We start from the raw sequence: 22,478 nt of genomic DNA on the forward strand, positions 1-22,478 counted from the left end.
GCAGTCCATTGCAGTTACGAAGTACGTAATTGAATGCTACTGATGAGGTGAGCCTATCTGTGGAGATTCAACCACTAATGGGCCGATGTCTATCCCCAAATGATACGTCAGAGAATAATACTAATTGGGGAAAAAAATTGTACACCCCTGTTACAGGTTTCGGTGCCCATTGTAAGTAATGACTACTGCAAGTCCATGTTTCTGCGTGCCGGGAGGCACGAGTTCATTCCTGAAATTTTCCTGTGTGCAGGACACGAAAATGGAGGTCAGGACTCCTGCCAAGTGAGTACAAATCCTCCCGGGTCTCGTACGTTCTCTGTCCAATGAGCATATTGTCAAAATTTAAATTTTCGTGATCATTATATATGAGACTAGATACAAAAAAATGTTCGTCCTCTCTCTTTTCATTTTCATGTTTATTGTGATCGAACATGTCTATCATAAAATTAATTTCAGATATTTAAAAAAAAATATATATATATATTTCTGACTTTGTGCGGTGTGATATGTTTAGTTTATCAGGAACTGATTTGTGTCTGAAATAAATTAATCTCAAAGACCACTGAGGAACACAAAATAACACGAAAGCGTTTGACATTTCATTGTCTCTTATTCTAAAACTGTAGCTCAGAATTCACATATGTCAGTGTTGCACTTTAAGAAACTGCCCGTGACAACTTCAGTTCTGACTGCATGTGATTATTCGCTTTAGGGTGACAGTGGAGGTCCTTTACAAGTCCGTGGAAAAGACGGGAGATACTTCCTAGCAGGAATCATCAGCTGGGGTATCGGTTGTGCCGAGGCCAACCTTCCTGGCGTATGCACACGAATTTCCAAGTTTGTCCCATGGATCCTTGAGAACGTCACATAGCGAATGGAATATGGAGCTCGAAATCCCAGCAATCCGTTCAATTCCCGATGCCTAATGACCAAAACGTCTCAAAATCGTGGACTCGTTTTATGCTCAAATATTCCTTACGTGACGGTATGTTAGCTGAGAGCGTGGATCTCCACAAACATTGACCTCGATAAAAGAGAAATGTCTGTCGGTAAGCAGCGAAGATATAAGAATCAAAATCCATTTTTACGACGACGCCTAAAACCCGTCATATATTGAGTAGGATTTGAGGTTTTTATGGTGGTTAGTATTGGGTCGTTGTGCCGTGTAGCCTGATAGAAGTTTAGCGACGTTTCAGAAGTCCTTGCTGCATACATATCACCCTGATGATGGAAGCAGAAAGGACATCCGAAACGTTCGTAAACTTATACCAGACTACACGGAGCTACAACCCAGAAGACAGCCATCTTCGGACTTATATATATTATTACTGACGAACAATACAGTGTATCACGATGATAGTTATATATATATATATATATATATAACAAAATAAATATATAAATTTAGTAGTTAAAGAGAAAATATAATTTTAAAAACAATTACAATGTTACTGGAAAAAAAAGGAAGGAGAAATCAAAAAAATATATTTGATATAATCAAATATTAAAATTCAATTTGAAACCTGATACATCATTTCATCGCCATTTTATTACAGGGAGGAATGTATTTAGCCACAGAAGTTTTCTTATACGTTCACTTGAGCTGTGAGATGTTAACGCTGACTTGAACACGGATTTAATTAAAAATGTTTAAAAAAATGTATTCGTCCAGAGCGAGTTGCTTTTCAGGGGTGGAAATTTTTTTTTTTGAACGGGAGCGCACACAATCTGGAAGCATAAAGGCCTCATGCCAAGTGGGAAGTCTATACAAATAAACTGCAATTTGTAGTAAATATTATTCGTATGAATTTAAAATTTATACGTCTTTCACAGAGATTATAATTTTTTTACGTTTGCTATAAATAGCACTGAGGTATATTAAAAGACGTCTTATGTCTTTAGACTAAACTGCATGGACTTAAAGCGCTTATGCCCAAAAACGTATTCAAAAGCTGGTAACATAAGTGAAAAGAATGAATATAAGTCATCGTTTCTGATTTAAAACAATAATAACTAAATATTAGTAACAAATTTGGTATTTTCAATGTCGTTCTGCACGTTGTCAGAATGATGAAGAATATTGACGTTTCAGAGGAACATACTTTGACTTTAATTCTGATGAAGAATACGTGAATTTCTCTTGAAACGTCAGAAATTTTTACGTTCGAACACCGGAAGACACTACAGTGGACAGGAAATACTGCTCTGCATATATTAAGCAGAAAAAAATGTTTAAAATATATTTAATATAACAAAACTATTTTATATCAGTGATCACATCATCTGTAGTGCATATAAATTTGGACTACATGCATGCAGTGGGTTCAAATCGTATTTGGGACACAGACACGTTTGTATCCCATTTGTATAGGAAGACGACTTGCAAATGTCTAATTCGCCATCTAAAGAGTCCACTAGACAGTAGACTGACCAATTAAAATGTAAAAAACAAATGAAGAAAGACCAAGACTGTGATTTATCGTGCAGTGTTCCGTCCGCAACATATTTGACAGACTTCACTTAAACGCTGAAAATAAGTGATCACATTAAAGTGATTTGAAAGACACTCACCCAGGAATTGTGATTACAGCATGTCATGATATACATACCGAGTAAATATATGTAAAAAAAAACCAAAACAAAGACGAATAACCAACTGGTTGTATATTTTTGTATAATATTAAAAAAAAAATATATATCCATATATCAAGATGATGTTTCTTTTTCATATGGGCGTGAAATACAACACCCCTCAGTAGAATCCTTTAAATAAACATCTTTAAAAACACTGATCCTGGCGTCGTTGTATATTGTTTACTTTTGGAGTTGAAGGAACCGCTCTTGCCGGAAATCGAACTCAGGACACTTTTTCCCAGAGTTCTGACCTTCCAGTGTTCTTTCATTTGTCGTAAGGAATAATTACGCCAGGTTTCTCCTTCACGAGTTACAAGCGAACGAGTAAAGAAACACGTGAACCCTTAACTTCGAGTATTTACTAAGTGGAAATACGACAGTTTCTTACAAATTCATCTTCTGGAACTCGGGACAGTTTTCGGGTTTGTGACCTTAGTTAATGAGATCCTTTCCCTAGTCCTTATTATCCGAACAACAAAAAATATCTTTCCCGAGAATCGAACGAAGGAAACATTTTTTTCTCTCACACTCAGGGATGGACTCAACAGCGCCCGGGAAGGAAAACTAAAACCGGGCGTAATTTTTTAAATAAGGGCAAATAAAATTGTAAAATTCTCTTCATTACTTTTAAATTTATTTTCCTCTTATAGAGAAAATATAAAATATTAATTTATACTTTTTACAGTTAGGATGGAACGTAACCAAATTATATCTTTGATTAATTCTCTTTGAAATTATTTTTAGCTAAAAAAATTGACAGTGGAACCACGGTTCCGGAGAATCTGACATAAATACGTCTATACGGAAAGGAAGTTTATATATTAGCAACAATGCCGAGTAAACAGATTACGTTTCCTAAGTAACATAACAATGTAAGACTTGAGGTTCTCACAGCGGTGAGTATGAAGATTTCTGTCTTCTGGGTTATTGCGCTGTGCACGAAGTCTGACCATTGTTGTCGATCCATATTTACACATTGTTGATATGGATCTTACACGTTTTCCTTTCACTTGTTTGCCGAATGACCCTTCTGTATAGACGTATTTACGTCAAAATAATTTGTAAATATAGAACGACAATTGTCAGCTATTATACGAACACCTCCGTTTACAACAATGTAATATGAAGGATTGGAATTTCTAAACCACACCAGCAACAAATTTACTGAGCATACCATAAGGCTCATTTCTCGTTTCTTATGCATGAAGTATAAAAGTAAAGTTTGTCCCACTATACGCCATGTAGGCGCTTGGGGGGAGTGGAGGTATAGCTCCTCTCTTCCTTGACCTCGGCACTAGATGGGGGTGAGTGGTCAGCATCACGCCCCGGCCGGCTTTACCCCCGGGAAAGGACCCCGGTACCCATTGTAGAGGAGGCTGGGTTGGCCCCAGAGCCGGTCTGGACGCAGAGGCTAGAGGAAAAATCCTCTGCCCCCGTCGGAAAATACAAGACCGTGGCCTAATATTTGAAAGGATGATGATGCACTCCATTCCTTTACTAATTGTTACGTCATAGTTTCCGACATTCACTGCGTTTACTATCAAAAAAACTGTATCTGTTGGTGGATTTTAATCTTAATATGGGACTGCAATCAACACACACAGTTAAAGATACAGGTTATGGCAGTTCCGGCACAGTTCTCAGATAAATCCATCAGAATGCCATAGCACTCTACATGTGCTTGCGACCATCGCCCCGATGATGGAGGCAGCATGGACCTCTGAAACGTTGGTGCACTTCTACCAGACAACACGGCGCTACAACCCAGAAGACGGCTACCTTAATCTCGTTACGTGTTCCCCAAATTTCTTACTTTGTTTGGAACACTCGCAATCTGTGCCCCCTACCCTCAAATTTAGAGACCACGTTTCAGTTGCATGAGCCGGGATAGCTCAGTCAGTATAGTGACTAGCTACGGGCTTGACGACCGGGGTTCGATCCCCGACGGGGGCAAACGATTTTTTTTTTCCTGTGTCCAGACCGGCTCTGGGGCCCACCCAGCCTCCTCTACAATGGGTACCGGGTCCCTTTCCCGGGGGTAAAGCCGGCCGGGGCGTGATGATGACCACTCACCCCCATCTAGTGCCGAGGTCAAGGAAGAGAGGAGCTATACCTCCACTCCCCCCAAACGCCTACATGGCGTGTAGCGGGACAAACTTTTATTAGCGTCAACAATCCGCTTTCGTCATTGTGGAAATAGCTGAGCTGTGATACGCTTGTAGGAGAAGTGTGTTCTAGACCAGATGCTTTTGTGCTTTTAAAAGTCTTTCACAATAACTATCTCTCCTTTTTATTTTGCCCGTGGACATCGAGGTCTCTTCCCCTTGAAGAAAGAGTGAGGTAAGTGCATCCTATTCACTATTATTATTGCTTATAACATTTACAAGTTTTCATTTACATTTTTGAACTCTTGGAAGAGAATTTGGCTTGTATTATTTCTAACACAAATCCAATTTTTGACGTAAATGCGTCTATATTTTAGGGTCAGTGTCATTCGGCAAAAATGTGTTACGAAAAAGTGTAACGAAAAAGGGAAACGAAAAAGGGAAACGAAAAAGTGTAACGAAAAAGGGAAACGAAAAAGGGAAACGAAAAAGTGTAACGAAAAAGGGAAACGAAAAAGTGTTATGTTACCTAGGAAACGTCAAACTTCATTGTTATGTTACCTGGGAAACGAAAAAGTGTAATTTCATTGTTATGTTACCTAGGAAACGTCATCTGTTTATCAACAAATAAACAACAATGGTTACCTACATAGTTACCTTACCTTACCTTACATTACATTACATTCATCTACCACAGACCCATCTTAAGCGTAACTAATTCAAGTTAAATAAGCAAAGTCTTAATCAAACTTTACTCAATTGTAAGGCATGTATAAAGGAAATATTTAGAATAAAGCCAATATATAAACTTCCTTTCCGTATAGACGTATTTACGTCAAATTATCCGGAACCGTCGTTCCACTGACAACTTTTTATTCAAATGACTTCTGTTTGTTTACGTCATCATTTATAATAAAATAATTCCGTTAAACAGTGTGGGATTCGAATTTATAAAGCAACAAAACATGTTAGTAGCCTAAATTCTTGATAAAACTGTTTAAACCCTTGAAAACCTGGTGGTAAGTATATATACCACTTGCCTTCTTTAACAGTCAGTAGCTTTTCATTGTGCATTTATCGGATTCGTTAAGGTTAAGAGTGATAATTTCCTTTAAACGCATTAACCTTTTATCCTTGTAATGGTGACGTGTAGTGTTCTCTGTGCGGTACGGACTGAATTTTTCAAATGATATTTAGACGAACTTCGACAATAAATGGGGCCTCTGTTACGAAAGATAATTCTATCACTTTAGATTTCTCGATCCATGAACTTTGTTAGAGATTTTGAGGGAGCTGCAAAGAATTTGTTTTATTTTTATTAATGATCTGCGTGCTATATAATTGTCTGAATAAACTGAAATGCACTCCATTCTGTAACAAAATTAATTAAGAAAAGTCTCGGCCATATTATTTAAATTTTTTTGTGAGAACTGAAAAATTGTGGAATACGTTCTTTTTAGTGACGGTGCATATGAAATGTTCCGAGACTAGTTGATACCTGAGTATCCCGTATTAGCACACAGACGCATGAGAGCTTGTTTACATGTCGGCATGCTGTAAATTTGTTTTACAACTGATAACAGCTACCAGAAAACAGCTTCAAGGATGTAATTAACCAGGTATCTCTGGCTAGAATGCTCATAGCCGGCATTTTTCAAATCAAAACATTATAATCGAGATCCTTAACGTATTATAATAAGAATTCGTAAAGTTTAATTCGCCGTCACGTGGTTGATATATGAAGGAAAGGGAAAAAATCCGATAATTTCATAAACAATGCCTAGTCAAAACCCACTCAGGGGCCCACCCGGCATGCTTCACCTCCATCTAGTTTCGATTTCAAGAACTTTAAGTAGCTGCACCCTCTATTCCAGTGGTATTCAACCTGGGGTACGCGAAGACATCTTAGGGGGTACGTGAAATTTAAAAAAAAAACATTATTTTATGATAAACACTGAATAATCAGTAATGCAATTTATTTAATTTATTTTAGATGTAGATTATATACTACGTATAACTTGAATTATACACCAACAACTTTGGGGGTACAAAGTTGGAAGAGAAATTATATCTGGGGGTACGCGAACAAAAAAGGTTGAATACCACTGCTCTATACTACGATACGTCTTCATGGTGTTGTCACCTGTAGCAAAGAAGGGCCCAAGTATATGTTTTAGTTGTAATTAATTGATTTTATGTGAAATATGTAAAGAAGAGAATTTTTTAAAACTATTTTCCCACGTCTTTATCTGCTCAAATAAATGCATGATTGTTTTAATCTAAATCACAGTTTTATTCTTCAGGATTTTGGGATATTAGTACGAGACATCTTATCATTACCTTGAGACTTTCATCATTGTGAGAGCAGGAGACCTCATCTACCTGTGTTGCGTGTATCAAAGAGTATGATAATGACTATTTCGTATGTCCCGCTACAGTGGCGCCACCGTCTTCACGCACAGCGACTGGTCCAATTCAGTTCGTTGTAATGCTTGTTTCGAGGCGAAGGCAGGTCTGTGTGTTCGCTGCTATAGTCTTGTCCGCCACCGCGTTGTGGACCAGTTTCTTCCTACCGTCTGCGCCACGAGGATGGGTGCGTGAATTCGAGGTACATGGATCTCCCGATTTCTACGGCCTACTGCTAGAAAGATCTACGGCAAATTGCTCCAGCGAAAATTCCCTCAAGGTACAGTAAACGCGGTGGTCTCCAAAGCTTTTCTGAATCACGTACCGGTAAATAGCGAATGGATTTCCCAAGCACCGATACACCATCTGTCACACTAACTAACTAACTAACTAGATGGCTTAGGGAACCCTAAGGTTCATCACTGAACGAACCAAAGCCCTCCACATGTTCTGGGCCAACAAAAGACAATCGCTATCCACCCCACAAGGGAAAGTTTTTCCTTTCCGCTTGGTCGCTGGGGTACAACGCGTTTTTAATGATCCTACAAACCGCTTCATGCCAATAAAAATTAAGGAAAAATAAAATTTAATAATTACTTAATTCACTTGCTCATGAAAAGCGAGAATAATACTCTACAAACGTGATTATTACCAACATGTCGAGGTTTATTTATTTACTGGCGTATTTACGAAGCGAGTTGATAATTAAGTCCACGGAAACGAGTGCCTTCCGAAAGCCGATAACTCACTGAGTTAGTCAGAAACGTCCTCGGCTTTTATTTAACTAAAAAGCTCACTACCGTGTTTACAAGAGCCCGCCACCAGGGCCAGATTAGTATTTATTAAGAACTATTACCACTTAATATGATATTTTTAGTATGATGATACTTAAATGCGTTGCTAACTTGAGTAGATTCTTAAAGATTGATTCCATTAGAATATTTGTTGAAGATTCTAGACTGCAGTGTCACAAGCTACGCTGCTTATCTACGAAAGTCAAAGCAAGTTTCTGGACACCCATTTGCTGTCTAAACGATACCAACGTAAGCAGTTTAACCTTGGTCGTAGCTTTATGACTAATAAATTAGAGAACAGAGCCACACAACTGTCTGTTTACGAACCTGTACTGAAACACTTCAGTTCCGTGAGGTACTCGAGATGGGTGTACAAAGCACGGGGGGGGGGGGGGGGGGGGGTGATAAATAAACACCACTTATTTTGGCCAGAAAAATTTAAAAAAAAAATCACTTCGGAAAAATGGCGTTCATGTGAATAATATATATAAAAAGTGATATTATAGAATTGTGTGTAGTGGAACGGATTCAACTGGCTCAACTTTGTGTTCAGTAGCGGGGGTGTTGTGAACACGGTAATGAAATTTGACTTGTTATCAGCTTTCAGAGAAAGGCGACGTACCATGGACTGTGTTATGAAAACGACTGAGTGCCGTTATATATAAACTATAAAATAAACTACGCGTGGATAAGAAGAGATAATAACTTGGCATGTTAAATTACGAAAGGGTGATAAATGTGTGCAAAGAGACAGTAAGAAAACAAGTGAAAGTACAAAATGTACGCTTTCTACCATTACGTTACAGTCACTTAGCAAATAAAATAATCCTAACGCTTTAAGAAACGCAAAGGTTGATTACCATGTTAACAACTGCTCAAAGCCAAAGTATCCAAATCCCGGCGGTGCCCGAATTTATAACTTGTGTTGGGCAAGGCCGTGGTCTAGGCAACACGGAGTTTTCCTCCGTGGCATCCCAACAATTACTCCATTCACACACAGAAGAAGGCAATGGCAAACCACTTCTGGATCATCTGCCAAGAACGTATATGAACAGGTCCCAGTCCGAGAAAAGGATGGAAGGATCCTGTTCATATGGACCTGTCGTCAGACAGAACACTAAATAATAATAAGATGAGGTGGTCTAGCGGTTAGAACGCTGGCCTTGTAATCCTGGGGTCTCGGGTTAGATTACCTGGGGTGCCCGAATTTATAACTTGTGTTGGGCAAGGCCGTGGTCTAGGCAACACGGAGTTTTCCTCCGTGGCATCCCAACAATTACTCCATTCACACACAGAAGAAGGCAATGGCAAACCACTTCTGGATCATCTGCCAAGAACGTATATGAACAGGTCCCAGTCCGAGAAAAGGATGGAAGGATCCTGTTCATATGGACCTGTCGTCAGACAGAACACTAAATAATAATAAGATGAGGTGGTCTAGCGGTTAGAACGCTGGCCTTGTAATTATGGGGGTCTCGGGTTCGATTCCCGGCGGTGCCCGAATTTATAACTTGTGTTGGGCAAGGCCGTGGTCTAGGCAACACGGAGTTTTCCTCCGTGGCATCCCAACAATTACTCCATTCACACACAGAAGAAGGCAATGGCAAACCACTTCTGGATCATCTGCCAAGAACGTATATGAACAGGTCCCAGTCCGAGAAAAGGATGGAAGGATCCTGTTCATATGGACCTGTCGTCAGACAGAACACTAAATAATAATAAGATGAGGTGGTCTAGCGGTTAGAACGCTGGCCTTGTAATTATGGGGGTCTCTGGTTCGATTCCCGGCGGTGCCCGAATTTATAACTTGTGTTGGGCAAGGCCGTGGTCTAGGCAACACGGAGTTTTCCTCCGTGGCATCCCAACAATTACTCCATTCACACACAGAAGAAGGCAATGGCAAACCACTTCTGGATCATCTGCCAAGAACGTATATGAACAGGTCCCAGTCCGAGAAAAGGATGGAAGGATCCTGTTCATATGGACCTGTCGTCAGACAGAACACTAAATAATAATAAGATGAGGTGGTCTAGCGGTTAGAACGCTGGCCTTGTAATTATGGGGGTCTCTGGTTCGATTCCCGGCGGTGCCCGAATTTATAACTTGTGTTGGGCAAGGCCGTGGTCTAGGCAACACGGAGTTTTCCTCCGTGGCATCCCAACAATTACTCCATTCACACACAGAAGAAGGCAATGGCAAACCACTTCTGGATCATCTGCCAAGAACGTATATGAACAGGTCCCAGTCCGAGAAAAGGATGGAAGGATCCTGTTCATATGGACCTGTCGTCAGACAGAACACTAAATAAATAATAATAACATTTTCATATTGTAGCCCCATCTACGTCCGGGTTTCCCAAGTGGTCTCTTTCTTTCAGTATTTCCAACCAAACTTTTTACATACATTTCTCATCTCCCCCATAGCATGCCTCACACCATCCTTGATTTGATAATTTTTATAATATATATATATATATATATATATATATATATATATATATATATATAGTGAAAAGTAAATATTATCTTATTCACAGATGGATATGCCAGCCTCTGACCGCAAAATGCTACTAGACATTGATGACTTCAGGTTCCACATGAACCAGCCATCATGCCAAGGGACACCAGTAATGGTGACTCTAGTGCATTCAGCCCCCAAAAACAGGGATAAGCGAGTGCTGATTCGCAACACGTGGGGATCCATCATTCAGGGGTCTCTACTCTTTCTGCTAGGGGAAGTCGACTCCCCACTGCTACAGGTACAGAATTTTTTTTAATAAAAAGTACGCCATTGACAGACAAAGATCAAAACAGAATTAAGACGTGCTCGCTGCCAAGAAAATTCATGCATGCGGAATAAACTTAATAAATTTAATTTATACTTCAGCATTGCAGTAAGCACCCCCACCCCCTAAAAATCGTAAATTCGAAACCAAACCCAAGTTTGTTATCAAGCCCTATATAAATGTTTCTGTGGGTTTTTTCCAGGTGTCCTTGGAGTCTGAGAATGACAGGTATCATGACCTCCTGCAAGGTAACTTCAGAGACGCGTACCGCAACATGACATACAAGCACGTAATGGGATTCAAGTGGGTCCTACATTCCTGTCCTGGGGTGCGCTACGTGCTCAAATCAGACGATGACACTTTTGTTAACACTCCGGTGTTGATAAGGGCATTGACGCAGGTTGTCCATTAGACTAGCAGTTGTCATTTATTTTACAATATCAATACCAAAATCGCTGAAAAATGAGATTAACTAGGAACTAAGTCATTGTGTTTCGTACTCATCTGTCACAAACTTCGTAATCACGAGCTGGCACGAGACACATTTCAGCCATCCTCCTTTTGTAATTCATCTATCGCAAATATAGTGTCATTAGCCCTTTAGGACGCAGTGGTAAGTATATGTACCACCTGCTTCACACAGTTAATAACTCTGCGTTTTGTATGTGTGGGTTTCGGATTGTTCTCAGAATAAACAGCGATTATTTCCTTAAACAGCGTCAACCAGTTGTCATTTGTAATGGTGAAGTGTTGTGTTTTCTTCGTGGTACGGACTGAATTATTAAATAATATTTAGACGAGCTTCGGCTTCAAAGGGTTAAGCAGAACTTGTGTGTCAGCAGGGACGACCGCGTTGTGGGATGAAGAAATTGATCATGTGTCGGGTTTGGAGCGGCGTGCCAGTCAAGAGGATTGGAGATAAATGGACGGTGACGCGAGAAGAGTTTCATGATGATATATACCCAGACTACTGTTCGGGCACGGCCATTCTGTATTCCCAGGTATAGACGCGTTGAACGACGTGCAGGATTTGGTAAATCCAGAGTTGTGGACTCGGTCGAACTAACTCAGGTTAAGGTGGTGGACTGTCATGAACACGCAGATAAATCATTAGGTTCCATGTGGGATATCTGCTCGACCAGCTGAGCTAATATTATCTTTTCAAGAAGGATTTTGCCTTATGAAATTAGATGGCTGTTATTTTAGAGTATATTTTCATTGTAATGAAAATTTCTGTTGTTCAAATGACATGAACACTTTAAATTGACACATTCTTTAGACTGATTTCAAATTCAGAATAATTTCAGATTTAAAGGGCCAGCTTTATTATGTGAGTTACGTAATTTGTAGCATAAAAAGCATTAACGCAATTTTCGCCCTTAAGTACACAGATTTTTAGTATTTGGGTTTGTCGTCGGAACCAATTTTTTGACGTAAATACGTCTATAAGGAAGGGTCATTCGGCAAAAAAGTGTGACCTGGTTACCTAGGAAACGTCGTGTTTACTCGGCATTGTTGTTACCTATAAAACATTTCATTACCTTACCTTACCTTACATTCAGCTACCACAGACCCATCTTAAGCGTAACTAATTCAAGTTAAATAAGCAAAGTCTTAATCAAACTTTACTCAATTGTAAAGCATGTATAAAGGAAATATTTAGAATAAAGCCAATATATAAACTTCCTTTCCGTATAGATGTATTTACGTCAAATTATCCGGAACCGTGGTTCCACTGACAACTTTTTTTTTTGAGAAATGCACAAATTTGCCTTCAGCCTTATCTCAAGATATAGGGTCCCTCAGTTACATTAAGTCTGTCTGTTGGCAGGACATGGTATACGCGCTGTACAAGAAAGCCCAGCGAACCCGATATTTCTGGGTCGATGACGTGCACGTGACTGGAACACTGGCTAAAAATTTGAACCTGACACACCAACCAGTTGTTCCTGTAACACTCGGCATAAAGGTAATGGTAAATAACACGATCAGGTGCGACTATCGACAAGTGAAGGGAGCGCCACCCTGGATTCAGTCGTTCCTCTTCAGCAGACACAATCTGTCAAACATTGACATGGGACTACTCTGGTGGTACGTGAAGAAATGTGCTTCCATCATAACCGAGTGATCTGGAGGAGCTCGTGCAGTGGCAGATGAACGTGCCGAAGGTAGAAACGTATTTGTGAAAGAAAGTGCCAAAGATTTGATGGTAGTTACGGACAAGGATTCCCAAGATTGTAGCATAACTGTTGTGGGAAGAGTTTAAGAACGGCCCATAACCTTCGATGAAAACGCCAAAGAAACAATGTTCCAAACATTGGCTCACGGCTGTGGAATAATGGATCAGGTATTGGAAGAGCCAATGGTAAAGATTATTACGTAATTTTACATCACCAAACTGGTGATTCGGGGCCAAAACTGTATATTTCCTTAGAGTTACCAATTTTAATACAATCTGTCGCTCAAAGAGAAAACAAAATGACAATCTCACTGCTCACGAGTCAGAATATTCAATTATTTTCTACGCCACGGAGGCGAGAGACATCTTTTGACAGGGGTGTTCACTGGCGCAGATAAAGAATGAATATTGAAAGAGACAATTAGATACAAAGTGCTCATATCACAAATTCTTACATTCTCGTTCTTTTAATTTTTCTTAAATCAGGTTTCAGAAGAAGTGAGGTTATGTGTAATAGAAATGAAATGTTCTGAAGGCAAAAATGTCAGGTCTGTTTCAAAGCCATGCCGGATTAAAGCGCAAATTTAGAATGAGATGAAGATAGTTCTAATACTGAAACTGATAAATTTAACTAACCTTAACTTATTAACGGCGACAGAATTGAGCTTTAATCGACAGCTAGTAGAGAACACAATACATATCAAATAATTTCATAGAATTAATATATTTATGAACAGTTCCATGTTATTATTATTCGAAACAATATTGTGACACGCTAAAGGAATTCTGCCAACATCACAAACTACGTAACGTAACACGTGATACGAAGTTATGAATTCGAGAATATTTAAAACATTATTTGGTAATAACGATAAAAAAATAAAAGTAATATTAGTGATAAAATTAGGAAAGGAAAACATTTGGAAAATTAGTTCTGCTCTGAAACTGATTTTGTTTCCCGAAACACCAAAGTTGTAGATAAACACAAACAAAACGATACATTTTGCATTTATTTTATGTTGTTGTGAAATGAAATCTTTTACATGAGGAAAGCACATTGTGTTAACCTGCTCATGTTATTATATGGACTTAACAAGGGTAAAGTAACGCAACACACTTAGAAAAGACTTGCACAAAATTCTCACAGCGGCTTCTTGAAGACCAATACAAAAAATGGGAGTTCAACATTTATATGGATGGTAGGGAAGTTGTTTGCGACAGAATTAGCTCAGGACTGAATCTAATAAAGGCTTTGATATTAGCAGCTTTTTAACCTTCAAATTCCGGTACTGGAGAGTTAGTTTAGTTAATTAAATGTGTACAGCGCAACTCAGAACGAGTACTATGAGACAGAAATTCTTACATTCTTATTATTGATACTTAATTATGTATAATGAATATCAGCCATGTCACATGGTTGAATGGAGAGAAAACCAATGTTTTGAAGGTACTTAAGTTCAGTACCCTGAGGACGAGGATGGTTTTCGAAACCTTGGCATCTTCTCCATTCAGCCTGAGAATAATTCATTTTACTTAGTTGTGTGATGAAAGCTTATTTTCAACCTACAATATTAGAAGAATAAAAGTTACTAGAATTTTGAAAAGACATCCTGTGTGTTACGTTCGTGCTATAAATCTATATGTATTTACAATTATAATAAAATCTTATCCAGGACACAACATTATTTCTGTGTCCCTCCTGCATTTTTACAGGTGAATCTGGCTACAGACTGGACATGACACTAACCACTCACCCCATCTAGTGCCAAGGTTAAGAATTAGTTGAAGTTATACTGCCTCTCCCCTAAAGCACCTGCATGGCACGTAGTGGAACAGCTTTACTTTTTACTGTACATTCACATGATTACAGATGACTAATTATTTCTTTTAAATGATAGGCCGCATCGTGATGATCTCATTATGGACAAATGCAGCATTTGAACGGAACTATTACATATCTAAAATCTGACTGTAATCTTCCTTTCACTTTTAACTCCTCATAGCACGGTTTATCTTGAAAATGTGGTTTATTTAATGATGCAGTCAGTATCTCCGACTATACAAAGTGATAAGATGATTAATGAATAATGAACTGGAAAGGATAAGGAAGGAAGCTGTAATGGTCTAATTTAAGGTTATGTCCCAGCATTTACATGGAGGGATCTGAGAATAACCATGGAAGAAAAAAAAATAGCTGACATTTGAACCAAGGACCTCGTAAATATGAAACAGGAGTGATAACCACTTGGTCATGACTCAGTCTAGACAGCTGATGAATCTGTCACTTATAACTTACTCATTCCTAAAATAATGTTAATCTGTTAACATTTTTTTCCTCTAAATTGCAATACAAACTACAAATTATTACTTCATATAAGTAAATGACTTAGTGTAACATTCTATATTAAGATACTTATTGTGGAGCCATGACAGAAAGTTGAGAAGCGATAGATTAAGAGATAAAGTTTTTAAAAAAGAAAACTTCACAGGGAAAAGTAACAAAATAAGTCTTCTTTGTACTCACCACAAGAACCTCACATCATAGTTTAAAAATCAACAGACCACAGAAGAAATAATATTTTATTTATTCACAATTATAAAATATATAAACATGTCCAAAAGTATAAGAGGACCCTGAAATATGTCATCAAGTTTTCAATTCCATAAATACAGTATTTTCCTTTGTAACAATGGCAAAATTTATAACTGCCTTCATAAAATATATAAATAAATATATTTTCATTATGCTTCTATAATTATGTATACAGACTAAATCTAGCGAACAAAAACAGCAAAGTTGCAAGGACGTGCAGTTCTGACTGCGGCCGGTTAGCACCAACGTAAAGAATTTGCAGGGTTACTAATTTGGTTGAGCAAATGTTAGACCATTTCCTCCCCCTGCCCCTGTAACTATATGCAATAGTTTAAACCTTTTAAGCTCAGTGGTAACTACGTGTACTGTCAGCGTAAACAATGCATTTGTGAGTATTCTACGATTCTCAGAGTAAACAGCAAATATATATCCCGAAAGAGGGTTGTCCAGCTACCTTTTGGCATCGAGACAGGTTGTGTATTCTTTGCAGAAAGAACATAACCTTAAAATATTATTTAGATAAACTTTGTGCTTCAAAAAGTCAATAAAACGAATCATGTAAGTAATGAATACTTACAATAATTATATCAGAATAAAACTCTATGCTATAAACCCATCTACAACAAAGAAAAATGTTTTGATACTGGTGTTATAATCTATTTGCAGAAGCTATACACTATGTAAAAACAAACCTAACCAAAAAATTAAAGGGGCATAAAAGTAACACATTTCTTATTGTGTCTCTCAATTTAATACCAAATTTACATTCATATGGTTTCACAGTTTCTGGTGATCAAATTATTATGATGCAAGAATTACTTCTGTAGTGGAGTAAATGTTATTATTTAATTCCATAGGATTGAGTGACGGCAGTATGAAGATCGGATACAGAGCACAGCGAATGCTGTTACCAACAAATAGGTTAGGTTTATATCAGAGCTTTTGTTTCAAATGGAGTAAACACAAATAGGTTAGGTTAACTACAAACAGATTTTATTTCTATAAATTTTGATGCTCATACCCAAATGTGACAAGGGGAAGGGGGGGAAATATTTGTACTTCTTTACAAAAGAATTAACTAACACATTTAAATTGTGATCTTCTGGGCTGTGATACTATGTAGTCGTGTATGACGTTACCTACATTTTTAAGGAAACTGCTGTATCCATCTTAAGGTAGAAGACAATGGAGCTGGAGTGTTATGAACATTTGTCATCCATGAATAATGAACATTATGACAAACACCATTTTTCAATAATTTTTATCTACAGATTTTAAATGAAGCTTTACAGGAAAACTCTTTAGACCTGAAAAGCTTCCAAGTTGACACCAGTAGTCGGCACACACTAATATACCTGATACGATATTGTGGCGTGAAAATAATACAATGGGGCAAGATTCTGCATTGAATAAAAGACCAAAATTAAACTAATTATATAACGCTATGTCACAGACGACTAAGACCAAATAAGAATTAAGAATTAATGGGAGATGGGAGACCATCGAGACTTGTAAAGCAGAAGTTTCAAAGGGACCAAACTAAGCCAAAGGCACTAAGTATTAAAATTTGTGGACAATAATGCCACTTTCTGGTGAAGTGACTGGCCAACACTTGAGCTACGCACTTCTGTCTCTGTCCAGAAACACTAACACAAGACTCAAAGACCCACCGGATAAAGGAAAGTACAAATTTTGTTTTGAAAATTAACCCTAATAATTGTGACATCAATTACGTTTTTCTTACCTTGCATAATTCATTCATAATGAGGTTAATTTATAGCAGATAAAAATGCATTCACCAAGTTAAAAAACATTTCTTCTTATGATCTATCAATATTCACCACATCATAAGACGTTTCGATTTAAAAAATGTGAAGATATTAATTATAATATCTGAATTTTATGCCATTCTACAATGAGCGACTTTTTACAAAATTGATATTATGATTTGCCCCACTTAATGGTACCTGCGCCTTGTCGTGGTGGTGGGGCTTGAGTACCTCAGTGACCCCAAGAGCTATGCTGGCAGTAGCATAGCTACTGGTAGGGCCTCCCTAGCCAGATTGGTCGAGGGGGAGAGGTCAGACTAAGACAGATACCCTGGTCCTCCAGGTTGGGGGTTGGTCACAAGGCTAACAACCTTGCACCATAAAAAGGAAGATGTTTCGAAACCTCGATCAAAGCCTCGGACAGACGGACCTAACAGAGGACCGAATGGTAGAGGAAAACTGAGGAGGCCATGGACCGAATACAGACTGGAGAACCATAGAAGAAGAATATATTATGATTTGATGCTATATGCTTCCATGGGTAATAAGAATAACAATAATATAATCAAGAATTAATAATAATCTGATGAATTTACACTGCAGCAAGAGGTTTACAGTATAAAAGTTTAAGGACACGAGCAGGTATTTCGATCAGGAACACAAATTTTCATGGGGAATTTAAGGCACACCTTCAAATGGCAGTATGCAGCTGTCACGAAACTATTCTCTGGTAAGTCTCTTCAAAGGCAGAAAAATTGTTATACATCAGAGAAAGTGTCACAATTCACTTACTTCCTTTCCTAAACTTGCCTATCTGATGAACCACATACTACAGACAAAAATTTACAAGAAAACAAGTTAGATAGAAGTCATCCTCAGATATGGTCGGTTAATGATACAATAGTCGCGTCCACATACAAATATATCACAGCTAAGATGGTGAACTCAAGTCGCAAAACATTTAATTAAAAATTACAACGCTCTAATTTCTCGTCATGTTGTTGAAGTAATAAAACCCGCGTAAAACATTACCATGAACGGTGCTGTTTTTTTTGGCAGCACTGGCACGCAGTACCGACACCTTTTGCTCAAAATACAGGATATTTGTTAAAATATTATTAAACTGTCAACATGCCACCACCTTACACAGATTATGCCAAAACCTGACTTTATAGGATTTCTCTGATCCGAGAAAAGGTAATCAAAACCACCACAGAATTACTCCTAATACATGGAAATACAGAAATGATAAACACGGAACAGAAGACTGCATGCGTGAAAATTTGTTAACTGTTCACATAACTTTGTTGCATTCTGCATTCACAAAAAAGAAAAACATCTAAGAAAGAACATTCCTGTCAAAAATGGGAAACGACCGGGTGCAGCTGCTGTTGAAAAAGAATCAAAAATAACAACAAACAGCAAATGTGTAACACTACTGTACATACTGTCACAAAAACTCGATAGTGGCTTATAGTTACATCACCGAACAAATGTTTAGAACAGATCTCTTACACCAAATTTCTTTCTAACCCATCAAGTTGTTTTAAATATGAAACATACAAATATATGGATATAACCTCACTACAAGGGGTTCATTTATGATTAAAAACCTACATCCTTGAAAAAATACCAGATGATAAATAATTCCAACACGCACCCTGCGCGAAAATTTACAACAGAAACTACAGTGGAAGAACAGATTAATGAGCTACCTCTGAAATACCATGAGCTAAGACAGTTCAAGGTCACTGAGAGAGACCAAAAATCTTGAGCGCATTGAAGGCTGTTGCAAGGGCCACCTCCTCAACAGGTTTCTTCATAAATGCAGCTATCATTTCTACAATGGCAGGTAGTGAACATGGCTCATTGCGCTGGAAGGTACAGTATCGCTGTAGGAAGGTTAAAGACCTTGAACAACAGAAAGTTACAAAAATTTGAAAACAATTCACTTTAGAACCAGGACAAAAACATGAGAGTGCACAGACACGAACCGCATACCTCTCAGTCAGAGCCTCCTTGACGTGCGCTGGCAGCTTCGAAGCGCGAGTGTTGGGATACATAAATGGTGAATCTGTCTCCACCAACAATCTGTCCAGGGGAATGAGTCCGTCTTCCAGTATCTTACGGACCCCGTTGTCGGATTTATCTTTGCAAAGATAACCTGCAAAAGGAGGTTCACAGACATCAATATCACATCTGCCACAAGATTTTCATCTATGAAAGCAGTTTTTAAATGTCACAACTGATATGAAAATGGCTGTCTTCTGGGTTGTTGTGCCGCATAGTCTGGTAGACGTTCCTGGTACCAACTTCTACCAGACTTCTTCTTCTTCTATGGCTCTCTGGTCCGTATTCGGTCCATGGCCTCCTCAATTCTCCTCTTCCATTCAGTCGTCTGTTAGGTCTGTCTGTCCGAGGCTTTGATGGAGGTTTCGAAACATCTCCCTTTTTACGGTGCAAGGTTGTTAGCCTTGTGACCAACCCCCAACCTGGAGGACCAGGGTACTTGTCTTAGTCTGACCTCTCCCTCTCGATCAATCTGGCTAGAGAGGCCCTACCAGTAGCTATGTTACCACCACTGAGGTACTCAAGCCCCACCACCACGACAAGGTGCAGGTGCCATTAAGTGGCGTCTACCAGACTACATGGCGCAACAACCCAGAAGACAGCCATCTCCAGACTCACTGCCATGAAAACCTCAAATCCTACACAACTGATATGTTTTATGAAGTCAGATGAAAGACGTACATGGAGGCGTAGAGAACGAGGCCTTTGGGCATAATCCCCGACAATTACAGTGATCAAAACCAAGACTAATCAGGCATGCAAAATATCAAATCAATGTACGTCAAGCAAAGTACACACCTGTCATACCCAGATACATTCCCATCTGCAGATAGGTATGAGCCTGTTCTGATGTTCCAGTAAAGCAGTGAATAACCATCGCAGGCAACCGGTCCTTATAAATCTTTAGGATATCCAGTAAATCCTGGTGAGCATCTCGTTCATGCAGGAATAGGGGCTTCCCAAGCTCACACGCCAACTGTACCTGAGATCATTTGGTCAACAAGCCTGTTATTTAAAGATGCTGATGTTCAGAAGTTACTACCAGAATAAAATCTAGAACAATGCGATGCTACTGAACCATTAATAAAATACACCACAGAGTAAGATCAAGAACTGATTTAATTCCTAGATTACTTAATGATGCCTTTTTAAGTGCAGAAGTTGGTGTTGAAGTAACGCTCAATACCTGCTTTTCAAAAACTTCCTTCTGAATATCAACTGGTGAGAAATCACGATTATAATCCAAGCCACATTCGCCTACAGCCACACACTCGGGGCTCCTGGCCATCTCTCGTAGTTCTTCGAGGTAACCGTCCATCCATGACTTTGCATCATGGGGATGGATTCCTGCATAAAGCAACGCACATTTGAAGACGGTCAAGTGGTAACTTGAAAGAACTACCTGTGAATTTTGACACATAAACCGAGGGAACTAAGATAAAATTTCACTGTAACCAATTAATGTATGACGTCATATATAAGAATAGATGCAGAAATGATGCCAAGAGGCACAGCTACATTTAATTACTTAGTATTTCCAGACTATACTACCTGCAGTTGAATATAATGTTCCTGGATATATTCTAGTTAGTCGGAGGGCCTCTCTACTTGTACGGAGGGATGCTCCCGTCACCATGATCTTCTGGACACCTATTGGTCATGCGAAACAGCTTACATTCACACAAACAAAACATTACAATGCAAGTGACAAATTCTAAATTAAAAATGGACATAACTGACACAGCTCTGATTTAAAAATTAGAATATATCTGTTCAATACAGTGACCCACTGATTTTGCCATTTAGCCCATGGTATTCTGATGAAATGAAATTATTAACATACAAATATCTCTACCTGAAATAGTATAGTTGAAATAATTGTATTTGGGCATATCATTTATATTTTAATCACAAATAAAAATCCGGTGACAGGTTATATTGGATTTGGTTAATTTAATACAATTTCATTGATGTCGCATTTCTCTCGCTCCATTGTGAAGTACAAACAAAAAAATAATTTTGTGGTAAGTTCTGTGCTGAAATCATGCCCGTGTGTACTAACAGACCAAATAAAAGGTGAAAGCGAAACAACTGTAAAGTTGGAGTAACCAAAATAACAAGCCCAACAACAAAACTGTTGCAAAATTACAAAAAATGTAATGCAAAAAGTTCATTCTAACTTGAACGTATACATACCAGCGTCCTTTGCTCGCTGTATAACGGAATCCAAGTCTCTACCATATTTCTTATTGGTTAGGTTTGCCCCAATATCAACTATTATATAATTTTCATAACACTGTTGCATAGACACTGATAACTTTTCTGGGGTACTTGCAGAATCAGTACCAGGTTCATTTGAGGCCATTCCGAATGCACAATATTTCCAACCGGCTTGAAAGTTAAGGTTAAAACGCTTATACCAAAAGGTTATATTTATTAGTTAATAAAATATATAAAAAAATTATTGTCATTTTCCGAAATATTTCATATTTGATGGCACACTCTAACGCGTCTTGATCTTATAAATTGCATCATTCAATCTAAACTGTACAGGATTTGACGTTTTTAATCTATACTAACCCACACGCAATTAGAACAAACTGATAAATAAAAGAATCATCAGAGCAATTCGTGAATCGACTTCAAATCGATTACGTATGGTATTGAAGTGTATCGAACGAGAAATCGAAAGATCGATCGTCAATTCTATCGAATAAATTTTCAACAGGAAGTTCCGACACATTTGGTAAACATGTATATCTTTGGAATGCATTGATTATAATCATTTCCAATAAAAACCTATGGAATGTCCTTTAGTAGTTATAACGTATTACTGAATAACTGTCACACCACCCAAGCAAAGCAGATGGAATAACTGAAATAATGTGGACGAAACAGATGGCCACAATTAAATTGATAAAAATGTAGCCAGTCCAGAGTGGAGACAACAAGAAATTTCAATTCAAATACAATTTTACATACTTCCGCACTCACCAACATTCTATTTGCTTTAATGATGAGTTATGGCCCTTCCATGGCTGCAAAATTATATTCACAAACACTTATGGGGGACAATCAGTCTTCCAAAGGCATCTGTTATGCCGCATCGAGCATTTGAGAGGTGCCTACTGTCTTCATCGTCG

The 22,478-nt window shown here is 38.3% G+C and overlaps 3 protein-coding genes across 11 annotated transcripts in view; 2 read left to right on the forward strand and 1 right to left on the reverse strand.

Moving 5' to 3' along the window:
- LOC110837840 (serine proteinase stubble) overlaps nt 1-1,379 on the forward strand; it is a 38,660-nt gene extending 37,281 nt beyond the window's left edge. For all 5 annotated transcript variants that reach the window (XM_022080402.2, XM_022080406.2, XM_022080403.2 and 2 more), the window contains 2 exons: nt 157-282; nt 713-1,379. In XM_022080402.2, the coding sequence (XP_021936094.1) occupies nt 157-282; nt 713-871 (285 nt within the window). In that variant the 3' untranslated portion in view covers nt 872-1,379. The remainder of the gene's footprint in view (nt 1-156; nt 283-712) is intronic.
- A 3,437-nt stretch (nt 1,380-4,816) lies between these two features.
- Nucleotides 4,817-14,511, forward strand: LOC110837828 (beta-1,3-galactosyltransferase 1). Of its 5 annotated transcripts, XM_087353722.1 has the most exons (7): nt 4,817-4,974; nt 6,200-6,358; nt 7,178-7,425; nt 10,476-10,697; nt 10,927-11,124; nt 11,564-11,725; nt 12,556-14,511. In XM_087353722.1, the coding sequence occupies exons 3-7, from the start codon at nt 7,228-7,230 to the stop codon at nt 12,850-12,852; spliced, it is 1,077 nt and encodes a 358-aa protein (XP_087209848.1). In that variant the 5' UTR covers nt 4,817-4,974; nt 6,200-6,358; nt 7,178-7,227; the 3' UTR covers nt 12,853-14,511. The 5 variants fall into 5 exon arrangements, with proteins under 5 accessions (XP_087209848.1, XP_087209843.1, XP_021936068.2 ...); XM_087353717.1 differs by lacking the exon at nt 6,200-6,358; XM_022080376.2 differs by lacking the exon at nt 6,200-6,358 and having other exon boundaries at nt 11,567-11,725.
- Nucleotides 14,512-15,469: 958 nt separating this feature from the next.
- LOC110837838 (uncharacterized) lies at nt 15,470-21,970 on the reverse strand. The gene is made up of 6 exons (XM_022080399.2): nt 21,532-21,970; nt 20,887-20,985; nt 20,522-20,682; nt 20,134-20,317; nt 19,267-19,429; nt 15,470-19,176 (listed from the first exon to the last, which is right to left on the reverse strand). The coding sequence occupies exons 1-6, from the start codon at nt 21,698-21,700 to the stop codon at nt 19,014-19,016; spliced, it is 939 nt and encodes a 312-aa protein (XP_021936091.1). The 5' UTR covers nt 21,701-21,970; the 3' UTR covers nt 15,470-19,013.
- Nucleotides 21,971-22,478: the final 508 nt, after the last annotated feature.

The sequence above is a fragment of the Zootermopsis nevadensis genome, unplaced genomic scaffold (genome assembly GCF_977971745.1).
Source record: "Zootermopsis nevadensis isolate Lab colony 2312 unplaced genomic scaffold, Znev_1.0 Znev_ptg000002l, whole genome shotgun sequence".
NCBI lineage: Eukaryota > Metazoa > Arthropoda > Insecta > Blattodea > Termopsidae > Zootermopsis > Zootermopsis nevadensis.